This window comes from Branchiostoma belcheri, unplaced genomic scaffold (genome assembly GCF_001625305.1).
Source record: "Branchiostoma belcheri isolate BF01 breed outbred unplaced genomic scaffold, Haploidv18h27 scaffold32, whole genome shotgun sequence".
NCBI classification, from domain to species: domain Eukaryota; kingdom Metazoa; phylum Chordata; class Leptocardii; order Amphioxiformes; family Branchiostomatidae; genus Branchiostoma; species Branchiostoma belcheri.
In genome coordinates, this window is record NW_017803932.1 from 3,036,930 (window position 1) to 3,048,482 (window position 11,553).

At 41.5% G+C, this 11,553-nt stretch overlaps 2 protein-coding genes across 4 annotated transcripts; both read left to right on the plus strand.

Moving 5' to 3' along the window:
* The first annotated feature begins 675 nt into the window (after positions 1-675).
* LOC109475002 (translin-associated protein X-like) lies at positions 676-3,723 on the plus strand. The gene is made up of 5 exons (XM_019775524.1): positions 676-795; positions 1,397-1,616; positions 1,782-1,920; positions 2,319-2,420; positions 2,653-3,723. Exons 1-5 carry the CDS (start codon positions 723-725, stop codon positions 3,037-3,039), a joined length of 921 nt encoding a protein of 306 aa, XP_019631083.1. The 5' UTR covers positions 676-722; the 3' UTR covers positions 3,040-3,723.
* Positions 3,724-5,554: 1,831 nt separating this feature from the next.
* Positions 5,555-10,561, plus strand: LOC109474888 (asialoglycoprotein receptor 1-like). 3 transcript variants are annotated; one of them, XM_019775358.1, is made up of 6 exons: positions 5,555-5,798; positions 6,254-6,472; positions 6,899-6,999; positions 7,670-7,808; positions 8,208-8,606; positions 9,374-10,561. In XM_019775358.1, exons 1-5 carry the CDS (start codon positions 5,645-5,647, stop codon positions 8,603-8,605), a joined length of 1,011 nt encoding a protein of 336 aa, XP_019630917.1. In that variant the 5' UTR covers positions 5,555-5,644; the 3' UTR covers position 8,606; positions 9,374-10,561. The 3 variants fall into 3 exon arrangements, with proteins under 3 accessions (XP_019630917.1, XP_019630920.1, XP_019630919.1); XM_019775361.1 differs by having other exon boundaries at positions 6,899-6,978; XM_019775360.1 differs by having other exon boundaries at positions 5,555-5,789.
* The last annotated feature ends 992 nt before the right edge of the window (positions 10,562-11,553 follow it).

Here is an 11,553-nt window from a genome sequence, read left to right on the forward strand (position 1 = left end):
CTTCCCGCTTGTAGTCAGATATACAGGATTGGAGGATGAGGTGCGTAGGTTTAGGCTTAATCATAACCTTCCTCAACTCTTCCCCTACCCCACTCTTACCCTTCCTCAACTCTTCCCCCTACCCCACTCTTAACCCTTCCTCAACTCCCCCACTCTTACCCTTCCTCAACTCTTCTCCCTACCCCACTCATACATATGTACTCGTTATCGATGGGCAGGCAAATCTTTTGCAGCTGAATCTCTGATTTTGTAAGATTCAAAATATAATTGTGTTCACAGGTGGTCACATTTCGATATGAATTGAAACTAAAAACTTGTTCTCTCTTCATCTATTTAGAAGAAACGTGAATAATGACAGCCATTATTCTTTTGTGTGCAAAAAGCCAAAATTCGTTCAAAATGGTGCCTTTTACATGCATAGCAACAAAGGCCTTTCCTGCTCGGTCCGAAGGCAAAATCAATTCCGTAGGGAATACATTCGTCGTGCATTTTTTTAAATTCAAAGCCATCGTAGTACAAATGCTTCCGCCCCTCAGGCGTTACCAAAAACAGTGCAAACTTGGTATCATTGGAAAGCTCTGGAGATGTAAACTGAAATCCGTTTTTTTGTCATCTTGTTTCGTTGAAGAGTTATTAACTCCTCTGGCGCCTCAACCCTAACCCTTCCGTGCTAATTCATCATCACCGGCAAAAATACGTCTTCACCCCCACGACTTTCCAGAATGGAGAAGTCCAGTTACGAGTTAGTAAAGATGGCGGCTCGCAGTGGTCGGAGGGGAGGTAGCTTTCACGGAGGTACGTAACGTTGAGTTTCTCTGCTGTCGTCTTTACAAAGTAGTCCCACTATATTAAAGCTCCTTGATCGTCCTGATTAATTGGAAAACCAACCAAGGAAAATGGGGAGCAGGGGTGCATTGTCGTGGCGACTATGGGAGGGAGTCTGTTTATGATGGCAGAACACAGTTTTCGTCCTATCTCGATCTCTCGGCTTGCCTTGGTTATTAAACAAAAAGATTAACGTAATAACTTATGGAGATGTTTCCTCCGAAAGCTCATTGGTTCGACGCTGTAAAATTTAGAGTAGGGTGTGAACGTGTGCTCAAGCAAGTTACAAAAAATATAATAGTTTGGGTTCAGACATGGTACGGTACAACCTGAAAATGTGTGAAAATGAGGCCAAGTTTGCCTGCTCCTACTTAAAAGTAAGACCTTTTAATGTAAAACCTCTTTTTTATAGCGCTCATCGGGGGTCATGTGAACAGCAGCCAACACGTAGGAGGCCGTAACAGGATCCTGCCTGGCCATCCGCCATATTAGAGTTACAGGTCGTACCGGGGTAACTGGTGGATACACAACTCTTTTTTTTTTTTGCCTAACTACTTGATGGTATTTGCAGGATACCACAAACGCAACTCTGGAAAGGGCGAAGGAAGCCACCAGAAAATCTTGCGCCGGGAACCAAAGGTAGACGAAAATTCCCCCATCGTAGCCTCCTTCCGCACCTACCAATCCCTGATGGACAGGAAGAACGATAAGTTTGAACGATTGGTGAAGATCAGCAGAGATGTGACAATACAGAGCAAGAGAGCCATTTTTCACATCCACAGGATCAACAGGTGAATTTACAGGTTGGTCTGCATCTTCAGACTGACCCTCAATGCTGTTGTTGTTTTGCAGTATTATACAGTATGAAGGATAAGGCTTTGTCTTGTTTTGACCTTTGATTTCATGTCGATGAGAGATGACATGGAGGACTGTAAGGTGTGGGTTGTTTATTGCAGCGGCGTTGACAAGACCACAGTTTTAGGAGAGGCAGATGAAAAGCTGATCGCCGTACGAGAGAAGTTGTGTCAGATTGCCTTGGAGCTGCAGGGAGAAGATCTGTACCAGTACATCAGGGCCTTCTCACCTGGACTACAGGTAATTAATTACTGTACTAGTACAAGAGTTTTTGTTGTGTTTTAAAGTCTCCAACAAAATCGTCCCCTACAGTTTAAAAAAAAAAGCTGCAAGGGGGCCCAGACCTCTATAGCTACCTGAGTCTCTTACATACACAAGCCCAATTATCAGCCAAATTTCTGAGCTCTTTCGTTAGATTAAGTTACTGGTAAATTCCACCCATTGGATCATCCATACAAACTAGTACTGTTGTGAATTTTGGTCCATGCCAGAGTTTTATCCATTCTGATTTCTGCAAACTTTTGGTATATTGATGTACAGCCAAAATTTCTGTACAATTTCCCCAGATTTATTGAGATAAGTTTCTTCCTTGACCTAGAAGGTTGAAACCCTACCTTTCTTTTCTTCTTTTTTTGCAGGAGTACATTGAGGCTGTTTCTTTTCACCACTACTGTCTGGGGAAGGGGCTGGTCAGCTTGACCCAAGTACAGACTGACCTAGAGTTTCCAGCCACAGAAAAGGTTTGTACATTTGTACTTTCTTCATAGTGCTGGTAAAGTTTGAGGTGACTGAGTCTTGCATTTGTGTCTGTCTGTTGTATGATGGGTGGGAGGTGTTGTGACAGATGAGATACCAGGTGGAATTGGGCAGCATATGGATTAAATCAGGAAGTTGTGTACAATGTAAAAATCCTTTGCAAAAATCCTTTACAAGGACTGGTAGTATTTGTTCTCTTCCCCTTTACATTTCCAGCCAACCACAGAAGACGGGGAGTGTCCCTCCCACCCAGCAGTGACCTTGTATGTCCCTCCCATCGAGTACATGTTGGGCATCGCAGACTTCACCGGAGAACTGATGCGACTGTGCATCACCAGTGTCAGCAGCGGGGACATGGATCTGCCCTTCCAGCTCTGCCAGTTCATGCGAGAAGTCTACCACGGCTTCAGCTCCTTCAGTCACGCGGGGTCCTGGGAACTGTCCAGAAAGATGCACACCTTGAGACAGAGTCTGCACAAAGTGGAGAACGCCTGCTACACACTACAGGTGCGAGGACTGGAGATCCCCAAACACATGTTAGCTGATGTCTTCAGCTCACAGGACTCAGAGGACACAGGAGAGAGAAGGAACGACATGTCATGATTCATACCCAGGCTTACAACTTAGACCTTTGTTAACATTGTTGGTTTGTTAAAGGATTGGTGTTATTTTCCAATAGATAATAATATTACGAAGTAAACAATGTATTATTACTTCACAAGCATGTGGAATTCTGGAAAAAGTCTGACAATTACATGTATGTATCAACTGATAAACGTTATATTGGAAAATAACACCCTCCTCCTGACTTAAGTGCTGTTGCCTGTTTTGTTGAAAAATTGTATTTGTCCTTTTTTGACAAACTGGTTTCCAGCACTTTTGATGAAATACATGTCTCAACAGATTAGTTTTACATTTTGATATTGAACAATATACACTGTAGTTGCTGTACTAGTACTGATAGTATACATGTATAAGTTTCACACAACCCATTTGTTATGACTTAGCTATTTTGCTATTGTTGGGAAGACAAAACCTTTTTTTCGATTTGGAAGCATACAGGAAGTTGCTGTTCAAGTTACTGTCAGTGTTGTCTATGAAAAATGTAATAATTCCATTGAAAAAAGTCTTAAGTGAATTTTTTAACGATTTCATTAAAAAAACATTTGCAAGGAAACACTTAGATTTTCAACAGAAAAAATGTTCCTGATTTCTTATGTTGAGATTTCTTGATAACTGTTAGGTAAGACTGAAATAAAGGACAGGGTGTCCCTGATACAACAAGTACTTCTTGTGTGGTTGCTAAGATCTGTGTGCAGAGGTGGGCACTCATACGCGTATGTTTTGTTAACATACAATTTCAACATTTGCTTTGTACAGTAAAACAAAATAGTGAAGGTAACCATACTGTTTTTACCCTCCATGAAAATGGTGGGTATTGTTTTCAGTCTGGATGACAATGGAGCCAGACTGCACAATCATTTGAGAGAAAGTATTTATCAGGATATGTGTACATAATGTGTGGAGTCGCTGTCAGCACACACTTAGATACTTCATAATGATGTTGTTTGGAAGCTTGAAAGCATCAAAGTTAAAACAAAATTGGAAACATAAATCAATATAACCAAGGACATTATACACAGTGTATAATGTCCTTGATATAACATATTAGAAATGAGAATAAATCAAAGTCGTAAATTAGCAAAATTGCATATCAATACGTCATATACCTATGCTTAGTAACGCTAGGGCCAGTAAAACACTCCTACACTGGCCTGTGGAGAATGGTAACGAAAACGGATATGTGAAAAGGAAACATTGGTTACCTAGTATGCTAGTAGTAGCTAGGGTTGACGCAACAGTTGGCGCATGTGTTTCTTGAGGGACGGGGGATCGTGGCAGTCTTTCTTTTAATTGACTTTTTTTTTAATTGTCCATCTTGGGGGCTTTTTCATCCCCCATATTTAACATGGTCACTAAAAGTCTAGTTAACATAGATGTTTTATATAGCATTTACGAATGTTAACGTTCATTATTGTCATTCAGTAAAGAAAAATATGCTGAAACCCTTGTGTATTTTTAAGTTAATTCCACTGCCGCTCGACGCTAAACTTACATTGGCGTACCAGCAAAATTTCCCCATTAAAAAATGCATGAAATAGCGTTTCAGAGGGTTGAGTTTTCAAAATTTTCAGGTGGAGCATTCTCCAGGACCCCACCAGAATGGCGCTCGCGAGGGGTGCAAATTCGGTCAATATCAATATCTGGTCCCCAAAGAAAATATAGTGCCTGCATCTCTGGAAAAATGTTCTTACCTGCCGTCAGTAGCAGCAGCCAGCACCTAGCCGCCGGCCCCGGGCGGAGCCGCATGGCCGGGAAACAAGTTACCTCACACCGTCACCATCCACCGGGCATGTGTGTGTGTGTGTGTCCCGCCGTCGACCGAAAAAAAACTACTGACGTGTTGGGAGGTAGAACAGGAAATTTCACAGAGCTACAATGATCAATCATTTAGTTTGTTAATATTGTAAATATTTAATAGTTAATTTGTATGTCTCCGGGGAGACAACGTAAAGAGTGTTAAGCAACCATGTGTTTTGTCACCCCCTCTATGCATCTTGTTATGGAAACTCCAAATAAAGAAATGAAGAAATTCATTCGTGCAGGCTGTAGCTACATTCACCGATAGTATGCTGCTTTAAGATCCGTGAGGCACACGTGAAATTAAAGAGCAACAATTTGCGCGCAAACACAAAAGGTGTCATCCTTTCCTTAACATTTTTATTGGCTGACAAGTAGTCCAAATTTAGGTAAGTTTGACTACAATCGTAGAATACTTCCATACAGCGCATCTTGTATTAGTTCTAATACCTTTCACAAGCTATGAGGGACGTCAGAATTAAACACAGGAAAATTATCTTGGCTCTAGTCGTTAAAATATGTCATTTCCAAACAATAAGTGGAGGGTAGGGATATTGCCCTGAAAATATCTATAGCACTTGTCTTATAGCTATGGCCCACGTGTCAAACACAATCTTTGTCTGTACTGTTATGAATGAATTCATGACATCGTTGTAGACAGCAGACAATCATCGTGTGCTTCGCACCAAAATAGACATCACGTGTACTTGGGGAAGAGCCTCTGGGCCATTCGCCGACTAGCAAGCCGGGCCGTTGTGTGCTTGTGGTGAGAAAAAGACTGCCCGTTATGGACGAGAACGCTCACACGTACCAGGAGGCCTGCACGGTCTCCTCTCCGGGAATGTCGGCCAAGAGGAGGGGCTCAAATCCGAACAACTCCACGGGAACATCGCAAGTTCTGAGCTTGACGACAGGAATGCCGCGGCAGGGAGGTAGTGAGGGTATGCTTATTTATTTACTCTTGTTTTCTTACAGGGTAAACACACTCACCTTTTCAAGGTTCGCTGCGTGACGTCTGTACGGTACTGCAATTTTGGTTTCAAGAAGGATACTACATACTTGAACCTTAGCTATTTAAGTTTGATATTGTGTGGATATCGCTCTTGCGCCTTCTTAGCCGCTGTCCCATGTTTTATACACTGTGAAATAACCTTGCTTGAAAACCATCGTGACTAGCATGATAACCGCATACGGAGTGGGAGGGGGTATGGGGGCCTTGGGGGGTGACTTGATACGTTTATAGACCAATATTTGATGACTTCTTGTAAGCTCCATGGCCACTTCCTCCGTCTTTAAGCCCCTCATCTAGTCTTCTTCTTGTCACACTAACCAGCGATTCTCAGATTAACTATTTACCACAAGTAGCGTTACCCCAGACTTTTATTGCATTCTACAGGTTCGACATTCGCTTCTGAATCTGACGACAACGTAACGGTCACCGCCACGGAGTCTGTCTCGCCTACCGGGACCTCTCCCACTGGTATCCCCGGTGGTGGCGTTCCAGAAGTCGGCAAGAGAAGCCCGGGACAGTATGGAGTCTATGCTATGATGAAGACTATCTCAGTGCTGTCCTTAGTGCTGAAATTCTGCCTCCTGTGTGTTGTTATCTACCTAGGTCAGTGTTATAGGCGTTGCCATATCTATATCATGTTACTACCGTGTCTGCATACAGCGATGTCACTGCATGTAAATGTTGGGCCTAAATGTTCATTAATTACAACAAAACACTTACCAACACATTTTCACAATCTGATTAGAAAAATGATAGTATTAAATTTTCCATACGATTAAATGTCACCTTCGCAATGTATCAATCCGCCATTTTAGGTCATGTGGGTTTTCCTTGCATGTTTCTTCTGTATGTACCCCAGTGCAAAAAAAACATTTTGGGTTGGCAAAATAGAACAGTAAGATAAAAGAAACTGCATTACCGTAGGGTGACATAATATTTTTACATGAACACCATGTACAATATTCAATATACATTCAACCGTCGCCATGCATAGCAATAGTTTTTATTGCTTGCCTTGTTTCTATATAGGTGTGGCAGTGTTGGGCGTGAAGCAGTCAGTCGACCGGCTCGACGTGAAACTGGAAAGGACCACTGACAAACTGACAAACGTCTCTGGTTGGCTACAAAATGTAACGGGAAAATATATATGTACATAGACATCTATAGGGGGACCTCCTACACTAGCATTATATAGTCCAGAAATTATTCAAGTGTGTTTTCTCACACCATCCATAGCTACAGTCGATGTTGTACCTCAATGTGGTCATTCCTTGTGAAGTAACATGGGTTTAACCTCTTCTATTTTCATCCTTTAATTCAGATTCTCATATATTTTGCTAAATGTAAGCACAACTGATGTAATACAAGTTTGGAAAATGTCATTGTCTTATTGGTCTCATGGGAGTCCTCAAAAATGCTGCAAACACTATATCACCATATTATCATATTCATGCCAAATAGCTACATTAATTGCAAACGTACATTGTTTATTTTCTTATAATTGTTTGATTCAGCCACATCATCCATATCAAAAGTATGACTACAACAATACATAGATATGAAAAAAATTCTACTTGTGAGACAAGCTCTTTAATTCTATGATGATGATGTTGAATAGTTCATTCGTGATGGAATCACTTGCAGCCGAATTGCGGATTCAAAACAATTGTTTCAAAAACTCATTCTAAAAAGTAACATCATTATCATACATCAACACTAAGGCAACGCTAATATCCCTTAGACTTCTAAGCTAAAGATTGATAAAACATAAGTGTTTAAAACATGAAACAAACATTTCAGGCGATCGGGAAACTAGCTGAGCCGCCAGGTACCCTGCAGGATGGGGGGCAGATATCACAGCGACTCGAGCAACTTGAAGGCGACGTCAAGACTCTGAACGCCAAGTCACAGAACATGTGTGCCGTACCTGATGCCCAATGTAAGTATGAAGAACACTTACTTTACTTTATCCGTCCACTTCTACCGTCTGGGGTGTCGTGGGGAGAGACAGTTGGCAGGGTGTCCTTCACACTATCTGTCCACGTCTTCCTGGGACGTCTCCGGATTGTCTGTTGATGTATGCTCTATACCAAACTACTAAATTTCTCCACGATCCATCCAAAGAATCTCGAGTTTTCCAACCCCCATAAAAAAACAAATACAAAAGAAAAGGTCCGCTGCAGTAAAACGTAGGAACTACCCACGAGGCCCACTTTCAAACTGTAATCTGCCGACAAAAAATCATGAACATCGATATCCATGGCTTCATGAGTTATGCCGCATAAATCCACAATAGCCAAATGGAATGCTAAACCTTCTGCTGAATGTCGTTCTACAGCGATCTGCCCCAGTGGTTACCAGAAATACCGCGAAGTCTGCTACAAACCGTTTAACACGTTCAAAACCTTCCGCGAATCGGCCAACACCTGTGAGGCGGACGGAGGCACCCTCGCCATGCCCCGAGACGCCGACATCAACGCCTTCCTCATCTCCCTTATGAACGCGGTAGACAAGAAAGGCGTCTTCTGGTTCGGCTTGTGCGATCACGAGAAAGAGGGTACTTGGGAATGGATAGACGGCACCGCTCTGGGGACCGGGTACAGCGCGTGGGGAGAGGGGCAGCCCAACAACCGCGGGGTTGCCGAGGACTGTGCCCATTACCTACGGGACTCGCGCCGATGGAATGACGACGGCTGTCACCACCGATGGTTCTTCATCTGTCAAACCATGCCATAAGGTTCGTACATCAAACTTTTCAATTTTAGGCCACACCAAGTAATTTTTGTGAATGATGTTCTCTGGAGACCCTAAATCTAATGCGAAAGCGCGAAAAAAACAGGAAGGAAAAAACAAGATGCCTAGATTCGAAATATACTATATACTATGAGACCGTCGGACAAATGTTAGGACACAAATTGAATGAGAGAACTCAGTGTAACAACCAAAAAGTCTTTTAGTCCTCATGAAAACAGCAATAAATCAGTGGAACATAACAGCAGTTGTTATTCTACCCTGTTCCTTTCCTGTCATCTTTCAATTTTGCGATCTGTGGCGCTGTCATGACTCTTTGGTCATAGTTACAGGAAGCGTAATTTCTTGCTTTTCATCGGGAAACAGGCCAAAATCAATGCGCGTGCGGACGTCATCCATAAAAATTACTTTGTGTGGCCTTATCATTGAATCAGCAAGCAGGAGAATAAGCAATGTATACAACATCTGATTTGCGTCGATTCTTACCAAATATTTAAACAAAAGATAAAATGAAGTAAACTTATGTAAGGTAATGACGCCTGTTTTTATCATAAAATCTTAAAGTCGACAGATTTCGATGACGAACAAGATTTTATTTCCCAGCAACAAGAGACTAATTCTCATTCTCAATCTTACCATAACATGTACAAGTCTGAACTTTTGAATTTAAAAGAAATTTACTGTAAAATGAATCAATGGTTTAGAGGACTGATGACTCATTAAGCTTAGACTGTATTTATTTTCTAATTCCAGATACACAAATTGAGGTCCACGCTGGACGTGGGTACAGTCACAAAGTTGCTACTTGATAATCTGGACTTAAAAATACATGCTACCGAAGTCACTTTCAAACCCCGACTAATCATAACTACGTCATTTGTGTGGGTGGTTGTGCAAGTCTCCTTGGTACATAGTCATCGTACATCATTGTCTTGCCGTGATTTATGAAATACTAGTGAAAAAGTGAAGTGTGTATATTTAGTAGGATTACAAATAACTAGCTTACTACAGTGAATTTAAGCCGTAGTTTACCTGGGAAACGTCTAGTTTGCTGCAGCTGGTTAACCTTTCGAATGTCCCTGGAGCACACCAAGCATAATTCTGTATCAAATGTCTTTAGCAGTTTTCTTTAGAATGCCCTCGTCTTTATCTTAGTTTGGATCTATGTCAGATATGTACTTTACCATCAACGTTACGTTATCTAACTGAGGAGATTGATGATTTCATGAAGGGAGTTGCATGAAGTTGAAGTAAGAGGACACGGACAGTGATTTTTATTGTTTTAATAGTAGAGGAAATTATTGCCTTTGTAATATTCTCATTTGTCATAATAGTAGGCGTGGCAGGTTACTTTTGAAATGTTCCGGTCAGAAATTTATTTCCTGATTAAACATTCTCACAGCTCACCAAATATTTAATGACTGGCATCGCTTACATAACTTGACTGGCAGGTTACCGTTTGTGTGTATCGTGTGCATGTGTGTGTGTGTTTATACGTGCGTGTGTGTGTGTGTGTGTGTGTTGAGTGTAATAACGTTACCGTAAGTTGAACCAGTAACAGCGATGCGCCCTCTAGTGTACACCCTGACCTTTGAACTGCAGCTAGGAGGGTTACTTCCGTGTAGTTCCTCCGTATGCGTGCACTCGCTAAGTCCATAAAACAGTGTAGAACCAACACAGCACAGCGCCACGACATGGCTGCAACAGACACTCTCCTGAGCACCGGCGGCACCACCGTTGTGAGATCAGGGGGGCGAGTTCAGCGAGCCGCCGGTCGCGACGTTTCCGGGGATGGTAAGACCCACAGACCGCAGCCCGGCCCACTGGTATGGCGGAGGATAGATAGCCTGACAGGGACACAGAATTAGGACAGCCATCACAAAACTCTGGATTAGTTCACACAAACTCCATATAGAAAAGGCATTCCTCTACAGCTTAACCCTAAACAGTACACCTGGGGTCCGCGCGGACCCCAGCACTATATATTCTGTAATATCTTTTTTGTTTCTAAAGATTTTTTTCTGAAATTTTAGGTAATTGTCACCCACAAAGTTGTCTCTCAATACAGTGCAGAAAACTCCGTTTCTACCATTTGTAAATTGGTAAAAATTATATCTGATTTTCTTTTGGGGTCCGCGCGGACCCCAGCCGGCTTTCGATCATAATGGATACACTGGCGTTCTTATACATTACCTTATTTCCGTTTTTATATGTTTTTATGCACTCATCGTATGTCTACCAAGTTTTCAGAGAATGGTGTAGTAATAGAATTAAATTTTAATAACTTTGGTGTAATTATGACGTCATATGACGTCAGAGCTAATAATATAGTCCGCCATATTGGATTTTGACCAATGACGTCATCAAATTAGCATATTCTATGCATATGAAATGATTTAACTTATATTTAATTATGTAAGATGTTATTAATGTTGGAAAAGAAGTGTAATTTATTATAAAACTCAGAAAATTGTTATGTTTAAACAAAAATTACTTCTATTTAAAAAAAAACTGCCTGCTAGAAGCCCGTTGCCATGGCAACACAAAAAACATCAACTTACTAGTAATAAACTAATATGAACTTTTTCCCAGAGACATTTTAGGAAAGGTCTCCAAATTTGATACTTCTAGTGCAAGCCGTTTAGCCGCTATCTGAGATCAAAGTTAGGCCTCAAAAGCCCCTTCAGTCTGAAATGGGTTTAAAAATCGGGTATTTCTTCTTGTCTTCTTTTCTTCACCAAAAAATAGAAAAAGTTCAAAATGTATGATTTTTGTATGTAATGTGGACACAGAGGTTCCCACATCAGTTTGCAAAACAATTGAGCTGGTAGCATGTTGATAATTTCTAATAATTAGCAAAAAACTGTTCTGGGGTCCGCGCGGACCCCAGGTGTACAGATTAATCAGTCCGGGAAGGTGTTCTGTTGAGGGTT